Source organism: Vicugna pacos, chromosome 27 (genome assembly GCF_048564905.1).
Source record: "Vicugna pacos chromosome 27, VicPac4, whole genome shotgun sequence".
Taxonomy (NCBI): Eukaryota; Metazoa; Chordata; class Mammalia; order Artiodactyla; family Camelidae; genus Vicugna; species Vicugna pacos.
In genome coordinates this window covers 720,081-742,119 of record NC_133013.1, presented here as the reverse complement: position 1 = coordinate 742,119, position 22,039 = coordinate 720,081, and the positions used below count along the sequence as shown (strand labels likewise).

Here is a 22,039-nt window from a genome sequence, read left to right as displayed (position 1 = left end):
AACCTTTGCTGCCTCAGTTTCTCAGAACGCCCTTCTCCAGTTTATACTTCTCCTGGGAGGTGGGCGCAGTGCATGCAGCCCAAGGTCAGGGCTCTCCCCTTGGGAGGGGCAGAACTCTCTTGTTCTCCTTTGTCTTTATTCTTCAGCGAAGTGGTTACTGGATGCAATTCTTAATTCTGAGAAAGTGTAGACTGTGTTATGGAAGAGCTGCTGGACAGTGAGTTTTCTGGGTGGATTTTCACATCAGCTGATGCCCCAGGCAGGCAGGAAAGCTATTACTCAGAGCTTCTTAGTCTGGGGTTGGGGATGGCCCCGCCATCCTCACCATGCTTTTTAAAAATGTGTTACTCTCCTCTTTTTCCTAGGTGACATTTTAGGTTACTGGGTCACAGATTGCTGGCACACTCATCCCTGTTCTCAAACATCTTTTAAACTTGGGTGAAGTGGTAAGTAGGGGAAGATGATTTACTGAAAGCTAAGAATACTTAAATTCGCATTAAAGCTACATTCTGTCAATCTTTCTCAAATGATTTTTCTCTGATTCTAAATCCACTACCTAGTGAATGTTGTACTCCTGTGTAAATCATTGATCTTCACATCACATTTGTTGAGTGGTCAACGATATTTGTTAATTAGATTATTCCTGAAAGGAAAAGTTCAGGCTTTTGAGAATTCCTTGTCTGATGTCACCCAGGCAGTCACAGTAGAAGACAGAGCTGATATAAAAATCCCTTAGCTGCCTGGACTACAAAGCTTCTGGGATTACTGATCCCTGAAATGCAGGTGACTCTTGATGATAATCTGGGGGATGAGTTATATGATCAGATTCTTCCAGTCCTATAAATGGGTTCCGTGGCCCCAGCCCCGGGAGAACTGGTCATAAGGGCCATATCGTGAGGGGTGGGATGGGAAGGCAAGGTGTAAGAGCTGGAAGCACTGAGATTCCACACTCGCTAAACACAGACTCCAGAGCCTAATTGTTGGCAGGTTCTGTTCTGGATTTGAGAGTGTGTTCATACATGATTCTTGCCCGTCTGGAGTCACTGCCTGGGTAGAAGTAACCTTTACATAGATCTGTGGAGGATGACAATTAAGTAGATGGGGTGTTATGGTTCTCAGTGTGCCCAGGCTTGCTCTTCCAGGCACTCGTGGGAGTAACGAGAGTCATGTTATTCACTCACTCACTGATTTATTACCCTTGAATTGATCACTCGTCCCACAGTAAGTGAAACAATGTAACAGGAAGCTGAGTTTTGTCCCCTCTCCTATCACTGATTGTATCTGTCAGTTGGGCACCCTGAGTATGCATTGTGAAATGGTGGTATTTCATGCCCAATGGGGCAGCACTACCAGTTCTGAGAATCAGGGAAGACACGTGGGTAGAAAAGCACCCTGACACACATGACATCCCCCCCATCCCGTGAGACAGAATTGTCGATGCTCAGGTGACCCGATGTAGACCGCGGTGCTAAACCTGAGCATGTTTAGTGATCCTGGTGGCTATGAAAATACAGACTACCAGTCGCTACCTCTGGAGACTCTGAGGGTGTGCACCCCAGAATTCTGCATTTTAAGAAGCACTTTCACGAATCCTGATGAAGAGATCTGAGTGTCCCACTGAGAAACACTGGTGTGCGAGGCACCAATATTGAGGATTCTCAGGGAACAATGTCTTTTCAGGATGGTCCAAGCGCCCTCACTTTAGACATTTGCCTTGGGTTTAATTGTATGTGTTCAGAAGTGATGTCTTTCACTTTCAGTGCTTGTCAGCATGCTTTGTGCAGGCATTTACTCTCAGTAGATGGCAAAAACTATGATTCTTCAGGTCACCGATCTACAGTGTGAACGATATTTTATTTTGGTTTTCTTTATAGCAATGCAGAGTCTCGCGAGAAGAGATTCAGACTGAATAGCTTTGTGTCAGACTTTGGAAGACCGCTGCTGCCCAAGGTGTTCTCTGGCAGTGCAATGACGAATCTAGGTCCCTCTTTCCCTGCTACATCAATGAAGTGGACCACTTGGACAAGGCCAAATCTGGTATCTTACCATAGCCCTTTACAGTGATATTCGGCTCCAGGAAGCCATCAGATGCAGCAGGTGGCCAGAGGAGGAGCCGAACAGACTCATGAAATGTGACATCCCCAACTTTATCAACACGGACCAGAACTCTTCCTTTGGGGAAGATGATCTCCTGATTTTGTAACTACTGATAGTTCTAGAAAATAAGCCAGTTGCCCAGAACTCACACAAAGATTTGAATTGAAAAACGTGCTTTGTCAGGTATCTTTCTGAAGATGTGAAGTCTGTCTTTGTATGGCAGGAAGTCCCCTTTCACAAAACTGAATGTGTTTGTGTCTGAGAGAGGGAAATGGAGACAGAAAGATGAAGAAGCAGAAGAGAGCCCCCTCAGAAGAGAGGTAGTTAAGGTGAGTTTTTGTGCCTTTAAAAAACATTTGGGGTTTTAGGGGGAACAAAATATTTACACTGTCTTATTCTCCTTATTGGAAACCTTGGCCCCGTCATCAGAGTCAGCGGCCTTGAATGGGGGTTGCACGCTGCGTTTCACCTGGCGCTGCCACTTCCATGCTCTGCCTTTAGCACGTTGCTTTGCTTGTCAGAGTTGCCACCGTTTTAACTGTAAGGTGAGGAGTCTGGAGTAGATGATCCACCCCAGCTCTGCTGTTTTGCAAATTTCTGATTTCATATTCAGATGAGGCTGGGATACACCCAGAGCAGTATAAACCAGGCCCTACCTCCTGCCTATTACTGGGGCATCCCTCAGGTCTGTGCCTTCTACTCAACCCTTTACTGAGCCCAGCATTTGTCAGGAGCCCAAGTGCCTACCGTGATGGCAGGGGACTTGTCTTTTGTGGTCATGGTGGCCAACAATTCTATTGGTTGTGCTGAAACAACTCTTCTGAGATCCTCCACCCACCCCTGCTCAAACCTAATGACAGCCCTACGGTTCCTTTCCTAGGAGAAGGATCAATCCATGGTGCATTTTATGACAATCCTGTCCCCAGGAATGCACGGAAGTTTATCAGCTGAGTGAGGGGAGGTGTCTCTGTGTCCCTGTATCTCTGTCGGCTCACAGTTCCCTGCCACCAGCTACTGAACAAGAAAAGTGCTATTCACCATGCTGTGTGTTTTCCAAATGTGTAGGTGATGATCTTGTGGTTCGTGTTTGTGCTTTGATTTGGGATGGTGAAGGGCTTATAAATACCTCATCAACATGTATTCGAGGTGGCAAGGTGCCACACAGATTTGATTCATGAAGGCATCAAGCCTGCAAACTGGTTTGGAAACAACTTGGTTTTGATCATTCACACTGCATGCATGACTTGCTGCTAATCTCTGGGTGGTTTTTTCATTTTAGATTTATTCACCCCGTGTCTTGCTTAAGCTGAAAAACTCATTTATTTCACCAGAATATTCTCTTATTCTTTGTTTACACACATCCAGTTTTTTTAATTCCTTTAAAAATGATTCTTTGTTTATAATGCCTCCTAATTTCTATCATCTCTATGTTGCCAGTGGCCTGAGTCATGCACCAGATTTGATGCCGGAACTTTTCCACCAAAAGAAATCCCTTTGCCGAAATATCTTTTGAGGAAAATATTATTCTTTAAGGCTCTAACAGTAAATTATAGAACAAAGCATGAACATTTCTTGTAGTTAATACATGTTCATGTGAAAAGAAATGATATTTTCATTAAACAATGTTGATTTAATAACTTTTACAAATGTGAATATTATTATTCATAATTTAAGTAACCAGATAAAACCACAGTTATTTATTGTGAAGATTGAAAACTATTTACACGGTCTCTTAATTAGAAGTAGCTTTATTAGAAGACTGAAAGGTATTTAAAAGATGGAAAAATACCCATGATGACACCACCATTTTTATTAACTAAATATCAAGAACTCTGCAGGGTTAAGATTTAACCCTCTGCAAACTGCCAAGTTAGCATGAGGTAGTTTGTGGATGCTGCCAGAAAACAGGACACTCCCCCAGGATCAGAGACAAAGGACTTCCTGCCAGCACAGCAGGCAGCCTGTGGTTCATGTTCATGTTGGTTCCTGAGTTCCTTTCCTATTGCTGTTGTAACAAAGGACCACAGGCTCAGTGGCTTAAAGCAATACACATTCATCTTCTCACTGTTCTAGGGTGCAGAAGTGCAAAGTCAATGCCAGTGGGCTAAAACCAACATGTGGTCAAGGCTAAGTTCCACACCGAGGCTCTTGGGAGGGATTCGTCTTCCTACCTTTCTCAGCTTGCAGATGTGCTCACACTCCTTGGCCCAGGGCCCTGTGTCACTGTGACCTCTGCTGCCACTTTACATCTCTGTCTCTGACTATATAGATATAGAGGAAGAGTCTTCTACATCTGGTATGGACCCTTTTTCCTAAATGGACATTGTATCCCTATTTATGTGCAGATGAAAACCCCTTCCCTCCAGGGTGCTGTGGCATCAGATCACAAGATGACCACTCTGGGCTTTAAGTGTCCTCTTTGTATGGTCATCTGGGAACTTCTCTCTCCATAGTTAGCTCTGTGTTACTTTGTTGTTGTATTTTACCCGGAATTACTGAAAGTTTTACTCAAAAGGGATCCTAATTAGCTCTGTTTACCTGTTTCCAGAGCTGAAAGCTTCAGTTCTAGAGTATCTGTTTGATTTTTCTTAAAAATACATTCCAGTATATTTCTCTGGTGAAAGTCTTTACCCTGTTATCTATTCTCCCATCATTTCCTTATTTTCTTGAATATATTAAAAGTATTTTATAGCCTTTATTGGTAACTCTGATTCCTACATCACCTGGGGGTTTGCATGCTTTGTCTAATGCTTCTTATTCTCATATTATCTTTCATATAGTCTGGACATGTTGCATGTCTAGAAATTCTTTATTACATGGCAGACATTGCAAATGAAAAATCCATGTTATCTTCCGTGAGAGGTTTTCTACCTTCCCGTTAGGCAGACAGTGTGAGGGACTGATCATGTCACTCCAATCAGGCACTGAGGTGGATGAGGAATAAAGTGCCTTCTTTCTTAAAACAGCTTTGAGGTATACTTGGAAAAATAATTTTCACACGGTTAAAGTGTACAGCTTAATACGTTTTGACGTAACTATATTCTCAAGAAACCATGACCACACTCAAGACAGTGAACATACCCATCACCCACAAAGCTTCTCTCCTGCCTTTTGTTGTCCCTCCCTCACTCCCCATCTCTTCCCCTGGGAACCATTGATCTGCTTTCTATCACAACATATTGGTTTAAATTTTCAAGATCCTTATATGAATGGATTCATGCAGTATCTACTCTATGTTGTCTGACTTCTTTCATTCAGTGTAATTATTTTGAGAATCATCTGTGTTGCTGTATTAATAGCTTATTTGTCTTATAGTAGAGTATTGTTTAGTGCTGAGTTTTTGCTGAATAGTTTACTGTGAGCAGTGTTTGTATAGACCATCATTTCTTTCTACATTTACTTCTTGATGGATGCATGGGTTATTTACAACTTGAGCTATTATAAATAAATTTGCAGTGAATATTTGGTTACAAGTCTTTGTATGGACATATGCTTTTCCTTTCTAAAGCACCAGATGTGGAATATCTCGGTTATATGTTACATAGGTGTTTACCTTTTTAAAAGAATCTGTTAAAGACTTTTCCAAAATGGTTGTACTATCGTAAATTCCTCGTGGTGTGTATCAGTTCTGGTTGCTCTACTTCCTTGCCAGCACCTTGTAAGGTCAGTCTTTCTGATCGTATTCATTCTAGTATCTATGTGAACTATTATCTCACTGTGGTTTTCAAAAGTATTTCTCTAATGACTAATGACATCTTTAATCAGCATCTTTTTGTATGCTTATTATCCATCTGAATATCTTTACTGAAGTATGTTTTCTGGCCTCATTCATTAATTCAGGTGTTTGAATTATTATTGAATTTTGAGACCTCTTTATTCTGGATCAGATACAAAGAGAGACCTTTATCAGATATATGATCTGCAAATAGCTTCTGTCTATGGCTTGTCTTTTCATTTGCTTAGCAGTGTTTAGAAGAGCTTTGAAGAATCTTCATGTTGATAAAGTTCACTTTATCAGTTTCTTTTTAAAATAGATGATACTTTTGGTGTCATAGCAAAGAAATATTTGCCAAACCCAAGGCCATAAAGCTTAAGCCTATGCTTGTTCTCCTAGCTGTTTTATAGTTTTAGATTTCCTATTAAGATCTATGATCCATTTTGAGGTAAATTTTGTATATTTTGTGAGGTGTGGATCAAAGTTCATTTTTTTTTTTGCGTATCACTATCTAATTGTTCCAGCACTACATGTTGAAAAGACCCTTTCTCCACAGCATTCTTTTTGAGAATCAATTGTCTGTATAAGAGTTGGTTTAGTTCTGAACATTCTATTGTGTTCCATTATTCTATTTTCCTGTTTTACACCAACACCATAATTTCAGATTACTGTAGCTTTATAAAAAAATTCTGAAAATCAGATAGTGCAAGTCTTCCAACTTTGTTTTTCTTGTTCAAAATTGTTTTGGATATTTGGGATCCTTTGAATTTTTATATGAATTTTAGAACAAGTTTTTAAATTTCTTACATCCTGTTCTGCCAAAATTCCACCCAAGTCTTTGGCCGTCTCCAAAGCCACATTTTTGGAAGAAGTCTCTCTAGATCCCAGGTGAAAGGAATTTCTCTTTCGTCTGTGCTCAAATCACATTTGATAATATTTGATTACATTTAATCATATTTGGCTGTATGTACTTGTCTGATCTTTCCAGCCATATAGTAAATCTCAAAAGATTAGGAATCTTGACTTGGTTCCCTCTGTGTGCTGAGAAACTAGTTCTATGCTTTGCAGGAGTGAGCCCTGCAGTAAGAGGTATCTGCAGTACACATCTAGCTCATTGCTTGAATATTGTCAAGGAATTCTGCAGATTTAGAATTGTTTATTGATTGTTGTCTCCAAGATGGCTCAGTCTTTTTTATTTCTATTGATACTGCTGCAGTTTCAAAGAACAATGGGCTAATTATTTTCCAAATATCAAATCATACTCTAATTGTGTTGTCACGCAAATTATGTGCTGCTGTGTCTTAACAACCTGCTTAGTGTTCACAGGCTCCTTCACTCATGGAACTTTTGGGAGAATGTCATATCCTTAGAGATAGCAATGCTGACTTTGGCGACCTGAGCAGCAGTATCTGAACTCACTCCTGCTGTTTTTCCAGTGTCCTCTCTAGCCCTCCTCCAGCCCTCCATGGGGGGCCCTGCAGTTCTGCCCTAGAAAAGCCTGTTGCTTCTCAGGAAGACTTCCCTATGAAAGATAATCATGTCCTTCTTGTGGGGACATTCAGTCCATAGACCTGACAGCAGGGGAAAATGTTTAGCCTGCTTTTGGTAGAACCTAAATTCTTCCATACTTGTTAGAAGCAAATCCAATGAGGAAACTGTTTGGCATCTAACAAATCAGCATAAATGACAGATGAGGAAGATCAGCTTCCCCATCCCACTCAGTCGTCATGTTGATGTGACCCTCACATTGGCATACATTTTCTCCTGTGAGCAACGTAAAGTTCAAGACGTTATGAATGGCTTTTTGTTTTTATTTCTTAGTCTTTCCACATTCACTGTGTCTCGTGAGATTATATGAATCCTGCTTATTTTCAGCCCAGCACTAAACTTTTTAAAAGGATCACATGTTTAAAAGGCTAGTGGACAATTTTTTAGAAGACAGAAATCCTTAGATTTTGGTCCTAGAGTTGAATCTTGGTTAGTGGTGAATGAAAATTCCCGTTAAAATTTTAAATTCAGTGATATAAAGTTTTAAAAATAGTTAAATATTAGTCAATTTCATTAAACACTATAAGAGTTATTTACCTTTAAGCCTGTTCTGGGGCAATTTGTCAATGATTCCCTCCCTTTATCAATTCCCTCTTTATCAGAATCCTTGAGAGTCCCCTGTCATTGTCAGTATCGTCATCATCATCATGGAACTGATTCTTCTGGAAGATTCTAGGAAAATAAAGAGATGGACGGGATTATGTGTAGGTTAGTGTGTGCATATACAATAAGAACAGCTGTCAGACATTAGATGCAAGATACCCATTTCATTTAGAGAAGAAAGTGGTCATGAAATCCTGATGTGGTGAATGAAGGAAGCAGTGGGAACAGGATAGTCAATGGAAAGGAGGAGGAAGTGAGTGAAGTGGAGAGCATAGATCCTTGGTTAGTTGATCAGCATATTGGTGAGAATGAGGGGAGTGTGATTGCAGAATCATGTCCCTCCCCGGCCACAGGGTAGCCACCTGTGACATGTTACTGTACATGGCAAAAGGGATGACAGATATTTTAGGATAAAAATCTTACAGGATTTCTGTCTCCTAAATTGTCTATTAGTTAGCCTTTTAAACCCATGATACATTATTAAAGATTAGTGCAGGGGCACAAATAAAAAGGATTCATATAATCTCACCAGACATACTGAATGTAGAAAGCTTAAGGAAGAAAAACAAAAAGTCACTTATAAGTGCCTTGAACCATAAATTGCTCATGAGAGGAAATGTTACACAAGGTGAATGTCACAGCCACATACATACTGCCTGAGTGGGATGGGACAAGGGGATCCTGAGATGAGACAATAGGGTGAGTAGCCTGGATTGTCCAGGTGGGCCAAATGTAATCACAGGGGTCCTTAAAATGGAGGATATTTCCCAGCTGAATTTAAAATCAGAGGGAGGTGTAGCAATGGAGCAATGTTCAGAAAGGCTGCTGACCATGAAAATGGAGGAAGTTGAGGGGCACAAGCTAAGGAAGGTGGGTGACCTCTGTAAACTGGAAAAAAAAAGGAAACATTCTCTTCTAGACCCTCTAGAAGGAAGGAACCCTGCTGGTACCTTGAATTTAGCCCAATGAGAACTGTGTTGGATCTCTGACATCCACAGCCATAAGCTGATAATTCTGTGCTGGTTTAAGCTATTAACCTTATGGGAATTTGTTACAGTGGTAATAAGAAAATAACATAGTGAGCGGTAGTGTAAGGGATTAAAGGTCTAGGATGGGGTGTGGAGAGAATTCTGACATTTACACCTAAAAAACAACCAGGTGAAATGGGAAGGTGATTTAAGGAAGACATATCTGGCAGGGCTGTCAAGCAGACTGGAGCGAGCGGAGCCTTGGAGTTAGAGGAATCAATTAAACCTCTACAAGAAAAATAAGAAATAAAATGTAACAGGGCTTCAGTGTTAGTGGATGTAGGAATGGAAATGGGCAGAGAGATATAAACATTATTTTGAAATTAACTACAGGTTTGATGACTGCATGTTTGGGAGAGTTAGCCGATGTGTGGACTGAATGCATCCCCTCAAAATCCATATGTGGAAACCCCATCTCCCAGGGTGATGGTATTGGGAGGTGCGGCCTTTGGGGGGTGATTAGTAGGATAAAATGAGGTCATGAGTGTAGAGCCCTCATGAATGGTATTAGTGTTCTTATACAGGGCCCCAAAGTGCTTGCTTCTCTCTGCTCTCTGGGCCATGAAGATAGTGGGAAGACAGCCATCTTCGAGCTGGCAATCCTCTCCCAGATACTTTGACCTTGAAAGCCTCAGCCTCCAAACCGTAAGGAATATGCTGGTTGTTTAAGCCACCCGACCCATGGTAATTTGTTACAGAATCCCAGACTGACGAAGACAGTGGAGAATGCCACTGAGTTTGGCACTGATTGCCTGGAGAATTCTGAAACCCAGGGAAGTGGGCAGCACAGACGTTTACTCATTTAATACTGCCAGCATTGTAGGGGATAGAGTCTACATTTTCCTCGCTATTTAAAAGGTAAGGAAAAAGAGGCACAAATAATAACAACGACAATGACAACAACAACAACAACAACAATAATTTGTCCAAGATTCAAACAGAACCCCTTGGAGGGAGAGTGAGAATTAGTACTTAGGCAGGCTGGCCCCAGAGCCCCTGCTCATAACTACTAAGTCAGATCACCTTGCTTATTTGGGTCAGTTTTTTTTCTACTGTGATATGAGGGTACTGTGTCCAGTAATTTATAATTTCAAAATACCTCACTGTAAGGGAAACATTAGTCGCAGGCATTACAAACCACAGAAAGCTAGACATACAAAAATAACATGTTAGGGCAAGATAACCAATAATGTTTTTAAATATTATACCTGCTTACCCTTTGCAATAAAATGTTTATTTATAATTCTGTCTGGCTACAGAATAACATCATAATCCTGCATGTGGCTGGTGGCTTCCATGTTGGACAGCACGGGTCTAGAGAATTTAAGTGACTTGCCCAGCCTTGCCCAGGAAGCTCGTGGTGGGATCAGAGATATAGTCTGGGACTTTTCCTTCCTATCCAACAAGTCCCTCATGGAAGTTTAGAAGCTTCTCCTTTGGTGCCCATCTGTCTATCCGTACTTATGACATCTTGTCAGGTGTCCCAGCCTGCTCCTGAATATCAGCCAGAACCCACTTCTGCTCTTTTTTGGCCAGGTAATACTTTCTAGCAACTTCCATTGCTTTCTTGTCATCAGTTCTTACCTGGAAGGGTAGTGGCTAGAGATGGAAATGTGTCCACATGACAGGTTTTTCATAAATATAGTAGGAGTGGTCAAGAGAAAAAATGTCAGGAAGACGAGTGGAAGCATGTCATTTAATATACCAAATGCGTACTTTCAATGTATGTTTGTGTTTCCAAGTCCAGGCTTGTTCTACTCGTGCATTACAGGCAAACACATCAGGAGACAAGGATTTGGGGCAAGAAATAGCAACTTTAATTTGTAAACCCAGCAGAGAAGATGGTAGACCAATGTCCCGGAGAACCATCACCACAAGTCAGAATTCAGGCTCTTCTTATATTAAAAAGGGGAAGCGGGAATGCTTGGTTGTTGCAAACGTGGTGTATGAATTCTTTGTTGTTAGAATCCTTTGTTCTTGCAGCTCTTCACCTGGGTCAGATCCGTGTAAACCTCCAACAAACAAATGCTATTTTCTATTCTGTATCTTGTTATCTTTATACGAATGGGAAAGTGTTAATATCCTTCAAAGTCAGAGCCTTGAGAATAGGGTCTCCTGTATATTTCAGGATCTAGGCAACATTGTTTCACAAAAGATGCAGAAACAACAAGACTAAGCCTAGGAAACAGGGCACAGGGTTAAAGTCAAAGGAACAGATCTAATATGGAGTCAGATTTGTTCTTTCCTATTTCAGTAGTGCCATGGGGAAGACACTTTGGGCAGCTTTCTGAAGGGTCCTGGAGGTTTTCTCTCTCAGCCTCTGTGCGCCTCTATTGAAAACCCATCATCGCTATCTGGCCTGCTGGAAAACCACTCCGCCTGTTTTGCCCTGAAGTTGTGTTCTGTTTATAACTCATCTCTACTCCTTGGAAAACAACTCAATAAAAACTCAGTTGGTTTTCCACCAGCCCTGGGCAGGGGTGAGGGATAACATGTTATTATTTTATAAAAAAATATAAAAGAAGTCTTAAAACAGCACTGGGCACATAGAAGAGAGACAATCAATGCTTCCTGGCTTAAATCAAAAATGATGACTCAGTGAGTCTATGGCTGCTGTATTTGCTGAGCTAGTTACTCCTTTGCTCCATTACACTTTTATTTTAACTGAAAAAGAAATATATGCATATGGTTAAAAAACTTCAAACAGAGCAAAAAATACTCACGTGAAAGAAGTTTTCCCTCATCCTCTGTTCTTACACACCTCCCTGTAGATGCCAATGTTTACAATCCTTTGTGTGCTTTTCTAGATATGCTATGCAAGTTCCCACCAATGTATGTAAATGCCTTTAAAGTTTTACTTATTTTTAACTTAAAGGGATTTAAATCCTCAAGTGGCTTCTGCCACAGTAATAGAAAAGAAGAAATCTGACTCCATATTAGATTTGTTCCTTTGACTTTAACCCTGTGCTCTGTCTCCTAGGCTTCATCTTGCTTGTAAAACAATGTTGCCTAGAGCCTAAAATATACAGGAGAGCCTATTCTGAAGGCTCTGACCTTTAAGGGTATTTAACACTTTTCCAATCATATAAAGATAACAAGTTGCAGAATAGAAAATAACGTTTGTTTTGTTGGAGGTTTACAGGGATCTGACCCAGGGAGATAGCTGCAAGAACAAAGGATTCTAACAAGAAGGAATTCCTACACCAAGAAGTTTACAAAAACCAAGCACATAGGAAAGCAGTCTGAATTGTGACTTGGGGAGATGGTTTTCCAGGACATTAGTTTGCCATCTAGGTCTACAGAAACTTGCTATTCCATGCCCCAACACTTGGTCTCCCAACTTACTGGCCTGTCCTGCACTGAGGAGAATGAATTTGGACTCAATAACACTTCTACCTACCTAGCAAGCTGGGCACTGGGACTGAAGGCAGCTCTCCCACACACAGGGGCCTACGGTGAGCCCTTGATTATTCCCCGAGGATGGGGTGTGATTTACCCAGGAGGGATGGGGACTATACACCAACACTCAGGCAGTCTGCTCCTTCTGGGGTTCTGACATTTTACCTCCCGCTCCCTGCCAGCCCAACACTTGGGACAATGGAGCTAAGGCAGAGATAGTGCCTGCCTGTTTCCCAGCGTGTAAAAGGGGAATATGTACTCTTCCCAAGGTAGTTCTGAGAGACAACACCTGCAGGTGCTTGGTTCCTGGAGCAACAGTAGGCCTAGCTCCTTCTGGGGGCAACGGGTATGATACCCGTAGGGTTTCTGCAGAGAACTTAGCTGGAGGGCTGGGCCAGGGACATAAAATATGAGCTGTGGGCATTGAAGGGTTAGAGAAGGGTGCATAAGCAGGACTGCTGCCCTCTTCGTGGTGCCCCAAGAGGTAAAACGCTTTCTCCCCATCTCTACTACTCCCCTCCCAATTCCAGATAACTGCCTTCTTTCTGCTCCTCCTGTCCATCTGTCTCCCTCCACTTTTCCCTTCCTCCACTCCTCCTCCCATTTTCTCCCTCTCTCGGTTCCCCTTCTCTCTCAGGACCCAGAGCGGATCGCTGGCCCTCCTGCGCATGCGCAGTCGCTGCCAGCTGGACCGCGGGTTGGAAGCTCCAGCTCCGAGCGGGGGATCGGCCCCAATGGCTTCTCAGCTCTGTCGCCCTGTAGGCCTTTGGCTCCTGCCTGGGGCCGGGGCCTCTGGCTGTGGAAGTGCAAGGTAAGGGGATATCGGGAAAGGGTTCAGGCTGCTGCGGGAGGGCGGTCCGCCTGTCACAGCCCCCCAGAGCGCCAGTAAGCATGTGTTCAGCTGGATTGCTCGGGCCAGGCCCCTCTGCCCGCGCCACCTGCCCCGGCGCCCCGTCCACAGCTGTCCAGGGCCAGGTGTGCCCCTGCTGCCTCTTGGCCCAGCCGGGCTCCCCTCAGTCCGCTGCTGGTGTCCCCTTCCCCTCTCCCGCTCGCGAGTCCTCTCCTCCCGGGCTTCCTCTCCTTGGCCGCTGACCCGTCCCCACCACTGGGCTTGCTGTGTCCCGGGCGGGCGGGGTCTGCACACCCGGACGGGGCGGGCGGATTGGGCTGGGGCTGGGGCTGGCCTCCGAGCGGGGCTGCAGCCCGCGTCCCCCACCCGGCTCTCCCTGCCCCGCGACCACGGGGCTGCCTTCCTCTCCCTTTCCCGATCCCTGAGGTCCAGATAAGCGGCGTGGGCGTTGCTCCCCAGACTGAGAGCCCGCGGCTGTAACGCCCAGCTTCTCCTGGTGGAGTCGGGAAAAGGGAGCAGCAGTACTGAGGGAGCTTCTGTCTCCTTGATCAGTATTTCTGCCCCAGGTAAGTACCTTGAACACTTTCAGGTGTTATGATGGCGGTGCTTGTTGATGTCACGTGTTTTTATATTGAGAGGGATTACAGTGGTGAAAGTAGGGCTTGGTTCAGTTAAAAATGAGCTGAAGGCATGAGGCTGTCTCATCCTCCATCCTTCACTCTCCCAGGGTGAAACGTGAGACCGTTGATCTTAAAAAGATAGTTACAGCCCCTAACTAGTCCAGCCCAGCTATTGTGTGTTAACAGGAACAGCACAACCCTAGGCGTTGGAGACCCAGGGACATTGCACTCCTAAAGAGCTCCTGGCAAAATCTGGTTTGTTTTGTTTTGGTTTTTTTTTGTTTTTCTTAAATTGTGGGACAGACTAGTAGTATAGAGGGAAAAATAATTGTCAAGAAGGATTTTTTCATATAACAGCTTTATTGTGATATTGTTCACACACTACGAAGTCCATCCACTTAAATGTTACAATTCAGCAGCTTTAAGCATATTCACATTTGTGCAACCATTATTATTCCAGAACGTTTTCATCACATCAGAAAGACCAGTTGAAATGCATGACCTATCCACCCCTTCCCAGTGGTGGTTCTAAAGAAGTTTCTTGGCTGTTCCTGACCATAAATTAACTTGTTACATTCCATGAAATAACTGGGAGGAATTCTAATCAGAATTGCAATGAATCTGTCTATCAAAGCAGGAAGAATAAATGTCTTTATGGCATAAACTTCTTCTACACATGAATATATCTGGGACCCTATCTTTTCATCTGTCCAGAGCCAGGCCTATGGGAAATCCTCATTAATTCTTGGGTTTGTGAATGATGAGATTCAATACATCGTTAGTTGCAACTGTAGCCTTTCATTGAAGAGAAAGTTAACCTCGTAGAAGCCAAGTGATTCTCTGATGGTTAGAATGAGTGACCGCCAGTGCTGGAGTGTTCGAGTGGACTTGGTGCTTGCAGAGTTCTCCACCACCTACAGCTAAGGGGATTACCGTGTTCTTTTACTTTTTTTTTTTTATGGCGTTGCTTTTATTATTACTTATTATATAAAATTAGTTTTTATTTAAGTGTAGTCAATTTACCATGTTAGCTTCAGATGTACAGCAGAGATTCAGTTATAAGCTTATGCATATGTATACACATGTTTTTCAGATTGTTTTTAGTACAACTCATTACAAGAAACTGAAAATAGTACCCTGTGCCATATAGTAGGTCTTTGTCATTTATTTTATATCTATTAATGTGTATCTGTTAATCCTCCCTTTCCTGCCTGCTAACAACAGTTTTCTTTCTATGTCCATTACTCTATTTCTATCAGCACCATTTTTGCTGGCAATATATGCTGGTTGGCTCTTTTCTGTTTCAGTAATTCCATCTTATCTGTGGGCGTATTTCTTCTGGTGGGCCTGTGTGTGGTTTGCACACGTGATAATAGAGATCTGTATTTGGGAGAACTCCAGGCCTCGTGTAGTCCCTCATATGGAGCGCACTGAACTGATGCTTGAACTTGGAAAAAAACAGTAAATGTTGGAATTTCCACTATGGTTGAGACTTCCAGGTTTCTATAACCTGTTTAGCCAACCTAAATGTTGGCTGCACCCATACTGGATAATTTGGTGGAACTTCATGTTATGGTGGTATAGAGACAGGGCCTTACATGCTTCTTCTCCTTCCTTTTTCTAACTGTCATTCTCCTGGGCCTTCCAGGTACTCCCCCAGAAGGGCCCAGGGCTGACTTGGTGCTGCACTGAGGCAATATTTGTTAATAAGTCCCTTTCCTCATCTCTTCTGAGCCTCCATTTCCTTCTCTGCACAATGAGGGCTTAGACTAGAGAAGTGCTTTTCAGTTTCTTTTAAAGCCATGTTTCCTTTGAGAAACAGAAAATGCAAATCTCTCCTCCCATCCCAACCCTTTAGATTTTGACACGTCTTCCAAGGAGTCACATAGCTCTTTGTGGTTAATTGATGTGATTGTGATTCCACGTGGCACAGAAAAGACTCTTCAGAGATTTATTGCAGGGAGAGGGCAGGAAAGGGGCAGTATGTCACACTTTGTAGTGTGAGCACTGGAGCAAAGGCTTGGGTTTAAATACAGTGTCTGACGTGGCCTCTCTCTAATCTTGCACAATGTGATAAACCTCTATCCCTAGTTTCTTAATGTGTCAAGTTGGGGTGATAATATTTTAAGGCTTTTGTGAAACATTATACACATAAGCCATTTGTGTCTCAGTAGATACAAGACCTGCTAGAGAGTCGGGATTTCTTTAAAAATACATATATATTGTCCACAGCACTCTGTCTGTGTGTATTTTGAAGTTCCTGGAGGGTGAGGGTTGAGTCTAATGTCCATCGTGGGACAGGTGGCCCATGGGTCTGTGTGCCTCATATTGCCCCCTCCTCCCCAGTCCTCTTCCTCTCAGTCCAGGATGAAGTTCCCCAGTAGGTTTACACAGAGGTCTTGTGGAAATGGCTTTTCATTTTATTGTTTCACCAAGGAGGGTTGCCATCATGATCTCTGTGGTCAGATTTTGGTGACCTGAAGGCTATGCAATAGGGGATTTCTATTTAATAAAAAGAAAAAATATTACAAATACAAAATTATACCTAGGTTGGTGGCAGGGGTTATTGAAAGTGGGGACCACTAGCTTTGTTAGCTCCAGGTGCAGTGGCCTCTGGCCACGAGGACCCATCCTCATGCTGTGAAGTTGGAGGGACCAGTGGGTTCAGTGGGAATATTTACTGAGTGCATCTCATGGGCTGTGCATTCACTTATTTGTACTGTGTGTTCCTTATTTGAGACAGTGAGCTCATTTAAACTCAATAGCCTCTTTTAAAAATTAGACTTTTTATTTTGAGATGTAATGTAGATTCCCATGTAGTTGTAAGAGATAATATGGAGAGGGCCTATGGACTCTTTGCCCAATTTTCTTTAATGGTTCCATCTTGCAAATTTGGGGTACTATTCATTCGTGGCTCACTAACCCTTTTAGGTTTGTGTTATTGCCCTCATTTCTATTTATGAATAAACTGGTGTTGAGACAAGCACACAGGCCTGCCCAGGTCACCCACGTGGTTAGTGTAGAGTTGGGTGGAACGTGGGCTTGGCATTTCCAAGCAGTACCATTATGATGGTCTGTGGCAGGGAGCAGCATTCACTTTGCTTGTTTATTCATTCATTCAACAAACATTTATTGAATAAACTCTATGGGTCAGATGCTTTCATAAGGTTATCTGATTCTTCAGCAGTATGGAGAATCAGGTAATATTTTCTTTTTTTTTAATATGAGAAAAATATCTCTGAGAGTTTATAATCTCCCCAAAGGAAAAATAGCTCATAAATGAGGGATAGTACATTTGTACAGTTCCTTCTTCTTATGAAGGTGGTACCCTAGGCATTTTACACTTGCAAACTTCCATAATCCAGATATATTCTTGTAAGGCAAGGAGTTTTTTTTTTTAATTGAACTATAGTCAAGTTTACAATGTTGTGTCAATTGCAAGGTGTTTTTTTTTTTAATTTTGAATTGAGAAAATATTTTTTGAGGGGGTTAATTAAGTTTATTTATATGTTTCATTTTTCTAAAATGAGGTACTGAGGATTGAGCCTAGGTCCTTGAACATGCTAAGCACGTGCTCTACCACTGAACTCCTCCCCAAAGCAAGTTTTCTTACCCATTATTCTGCACCTTAGGAGTTCAAATAAATTGGAGTTGAAATCCAGATATTTTGATCCCACTATGGTTCTTTGCATTATATCCTGCTGAGGGGTGGGGAAGCAGTTCCTTTTTTCATTCCTTTATTCAGCAGTTTTGAGCACTGACTTTGCATCAGGGCCTGCCTAGGTGCTTGGAAACAGAAAACAAGAAATGACCCTTTTCTGCAGGGGATGGAAGCCTAGACCAAAAGCTGGGTAATGTGATCTGAGCTTCAGTAGCCATGTGCAGACGCTGAGGACAAACTTATCTCCGATTTGCTTGGACTTCCCTTGCCTTCTGGGTGGTGCACACCAGGTCGCCGCAACCCAGTGAGGCCCGCAGCCCACAGCACAGTATGTACATCGGTTTAACCTGCCCTCTCGGCAGGGCCTGCAACATGAGCGCCCCTGACTACGTTCAGTGTGCTGAGGACCGCCAGACTCTCCCTGTTGTGGTCCAACCTGTGGGGATCATCTTAGAGAATTTCTTTTGCATCTATAATGGAATCTCCTTGGTGAGCCAGATCAGCCCGTGCGGCTCCCAGTGGGCACTCTGTATCTACTATAGGTATCACTATGCACCCTAGAATGGATGGAGTGACTTCCAGACCCACCGGAATGTCGTGGGCCTTGTCACCATTACCGACTGCCTCTTGGCCAAGACCTTCTAGAAGTTCCACGCACAGAGAAGCTGTATGGCACCACGCTCTATGACTCTCAGCTCTTTGTCTTTGTGCTGTATGGGGAGGTGGCCGAGCAGCCACGCACCGACGTGGCCTTCAATCTACGAGGACTGAAGGGTGGTGAAGAAGAGGATCGAGGACTTCACTGAGTCACTCTTCATCTTGCCCAAGTCCAAGTGGCTGGATGGGGCCCCCGAAAATCCTGGGGAGAAGACCCCCCTCCTCTACATCTTATTTGAGATGGAGGACTTCGTGGGACTGGACACAGACAGCAGGCAAATCAACCTGAAGGCCGGGCCACCCTGGCTTTGTGAAAGATTGCTTCCCTACATCCAGAATGGGATCAGCAAGGAGGAGGTCTGTCTTGTAGCCAAGGCGGGAAGGAGGTGCAGCCCGCTGGTTTTCAGACGTTTAAAAGTGAATCTGCCTTTGTTTCAGAGAGATCCTTTTAGGGTTAGTGTGGACACTTACTCCCCCTTTTCAGCCAGGACACTTGGTGAGACCCCTGGAGTTGCTGTCCAATAGAGTAGCCACAGCTACTGATGTTAGGAGTTCTGGGGAGGAAGCTGGTCTGAGCTGAGATGTGCTGTAGGTCAAATGCACATCAGACGCTGAAACTTGTCTAGTAAAAAGAATATAAACTATCTTGTTACTTTCTATATTGATTACATGTCAAAATGATAGTATTTTACATACAGTAGAATAAGTAAGGTCCGTTCTTAAAATCAGTTAGTTTTTTTTTTTTTTGCATTTTAAACGTGGCAACTGGGAAACGTTATTTACATGACTCTCATTTCATTCCTGTTGGACAGCCTGTCGTGGGACAGTTTCATCCCTTTGCTTATAGATGAGACTCTGAATCCCGAGACGCAGAACGAGGTGCTGGTTGAGCTCGAGGTGGAGCCGGTGTCTCCTGCCTCCCAGGGCCAGCACCGGCACGGCTCAGGCCCTCTCCCCTGCCTGACAGCCACCATGTGAAGTTAGGACATCAGAAACACTGCCAGGGGCTTCTGAATGAGCTCCTTACGCAGGGAAAGGCATGTCACAGAGAATGGGACACAGCAGGGAAAAATTCATCCTCACTTTGTCCCTGTGATTAGGTCAAAGGCCCCACTCTGCCTTGGAAGTGCAGATGAGCTCTTCTGGGCTGCCTACCCCCTCACCCTCTACTATGTTTCCCTGTGTATCTTTCAAGCCGTCCCTCAGGCAGAAGAGGGCGCGATGTCTTTGCCGAGAGGTTGTCCCCCTTTACTGGGGAGAATGAGGGGAGCTGTGTCCCCCCGGCCTACGGCCTTGGGCCTTGAGTCTGGAGAGCGCTCATGGCGGTCCCACAGGTGACGGTCTGAGGACATGGCACGTGCTGCCGGGCCCACTGTGCAGGAGAGGCTCTGTGATTCTAAGGTCAGATTCTACTTTCTTGTTGTTGGTAAGATGGAGGAGAAGATGCCAGAGATTGATAAAAAGAAAATCCACACCAGTCCTGTGAATGACAGACACAGGGGATCCGTGTCCCACCTGCGTGTGGTGCCTGGCGGGCTCGGGATTAATTTTCACTTCCTCCCCGGACATTCCTCTATGGCTTAAGGAAGGGGAGAGGTATGTCGTGGCCATGATCTTTACTTGTCCTCACAGGGCCCTGTGATCTACATGCCCACACTACCCTTCTGCTCCTTGGAGATGAAGTGTCAGATTTAGGAAACTGGGCACTGCTGAAGGCATAGCTGCCAGAACCGTGCTACACCCAGGCTGGCTCCGTTCACCTTACCTGTCACTTCCTGTTGAGTCCCAAGGCGTCATTCAAGGTAGGTGCATCAGTGCAATGTAAGCAGGGACCACCTTCTCCCCCTGGACAGACTGGTGGGTGAGCAGTGGAAGCCCGGAGCCCTGCCCCAGCCCCCAGGCCAGTGCCTCCTCTTTTGTCATAGGAGGCACTGGTGACATTTTTGCTTAGCAACTGCTTGGCTCTGAGTCTGCAGACCCAACAGAGAATGCCAGCTTGTTTTTGCCTTTTGAAGTCTGCCCTTGGGATTTGGCGGAGTAGCTGGATGTGTGCTTAGCCCCTAGTGGTTGACACTGTCACCATTGTTTACCCAGAACCTCGTGTACCAGGCATCAAAATACAGCAGCGCATTAAACCTCCCTCCTGGTGGGTCTGTCTGTTTTGGTACCATAAGGGCTCAGCCAGCATCTGAACGTCAATGAGATAACGCGGCCAGTGAGCTCGGGTCAAGCACGTTCTCCTCCAGTCACTTTTACTCCATTGTTGATTTTACTATTCCACAGTCATTAATTTTTTAAACAATGCTTTGATTTAGGAGCAGAACCTAATTCTCCTCTGTTTCTCTTGGTGGGAGTGAGTAAAATTGCCCAGCTTGAAGTGCAAACACATTTTGTAGCACAAAAGCTGTCTGCATGCATCTAGGTGAAGTTTTGGTTTGGGGCGCTGACCACGTTGGGGTCCCCCGGCAGCGCCACTCCCCTCAGGCCCCTGCCTTCCCTGGATCAGGAGGTGAGGGTGGGTCTCACCGTCCCCGCATCCCTGTCCTCATCACACTCACGTAATTTCTTGTAAATGCTGTCAGTTATTTTTGTTCTCATGTGTTTCTAATTTTTGCTGTTCCTCTTTTCCTCTTTCTATTTTCCTTTTTCTCTTATACCACCCTGTGAGCATGTTGTTTGGTCTGAAAATGTGGGCTGTGCACACTCTGCATTGGAATAGACAGATCGCCCTCTGTGCCGTCTCCATCGCTTTAAAAAGCAAAAACTTAACAGTTGCCATGATTCATATATTATCCTAGTCATCTTATTTTCTAGTTTTTTGGAATTTTTGCTCTGTTAGCACATCACCCACTGGTGTTTGATGCCTGTTAAAGTCCTTGCTTTGAGGAACCTGTTTGTTCCTCCTTATATTTGGTAACAAATGCTCTCTTACTAGTTTTGTTTATTTGTTTTGAAGAAGTGAGATGCGAATTGATTTAGGCGGCTGCTGAGGGATTTTTTTCATGGAGTATTTAAACTTGGAAAGTCAAAATCTGTAGCACCTTGATTGATTCTGGCTTTTACACAAACGTGCTTGGCACGCAGTTCATGGCTGTCGCTGTTTGACGTTCGTGACGGCGTTTCCTGGCCGGTGGTCACTGGTGAGGAAGTGGCAGGCTCGGGGGTGAGCAGCTGCAGTGGACGCTGTTGGAGGAAGCAGTCACCGGTTTATTGGTTTTTTGGTTTTATTTTTGCATTCACCTTCCCAGTGACATTTACTTTACTTTGCATTCATAGAGGGGCAGGAGCGGGTCTAAAACCATGCTACTCTTTTGTTCCCTTTATGAGGCTGGTTTTTCTAAGTATCAGGAAAACATTGCCTTGTCCTAAGGAGCTGGTTCACTTGGATCTGGTGGACACAGGGACCGCTAAAGGGGACCGTAGCTTCCTCTCTGCTTCAGCCAGTGGGCATTTAGAGCCGGGTCTGTGGTTTGCCTCAGCAGCCGTTCAGGCCTCCCTGCACCAGCCTTTACTTTTACCCCTTTTTGGCGGTTAATATCTGACTCTGTGTCTGTTGCAGCTGATGTCCACCACTGACGGCCATGTCGTTATTTTGCGGTAGTGAATCTCCAACACCCCTGTCAGCCATGAAGGGACCTTGCATTCTCACCCTGACCCTGGTTCATCTCACCCAGGGGAAGGGTTTGGCTACCAGCGTCATGCTGGCCATGAGGCCTTGTTTCTCCTTTCATGCTCTGGTCCAAATGTGGACACTTCATCCTTCACTGACTTGGTCTCGCTTGAGACAGGCCAGACTTTCTGAAAGAGTCCATCACATTCTGGGGGGAACAGAACAGAAGTAAATGTCACAAGTAGGAATCT

General features: G+C 44.0%; 1 protein-coding gene across 1 annotated transcript in view; it reads left to right on the top strand.

Moving 5' to 3' along the window:
* Positions 1 to 9,782: 9,782 nt before the first annotated feature.
* The window catches only part of LOC140689661 (uncharacterized), a 148,662-nt gene continuing 136,405 nt past the window's right edge, over positions 9,783 to 22,039 (top strand). The window contains exons 1-3 of the mRNA XM_072950630.1: positions 9,783 to 9,849; positions 10,251 to 10,527; positions 12,921 to 13,201. Of these exons, the coding sequence (XP_072806731.1) occupies positions 10,455 to 10,527; positions 12,921 to 13,201 (354 nt within the window). The 5' untranslated portion in view covers positions 9,783 to 9,849; positions 10,251 to 10,454. The remainder of the gene's footprint in view (positions 9,850 to 10,250; positions 10,528 to 12,920; positions 13,202 to 22,039) is intronic.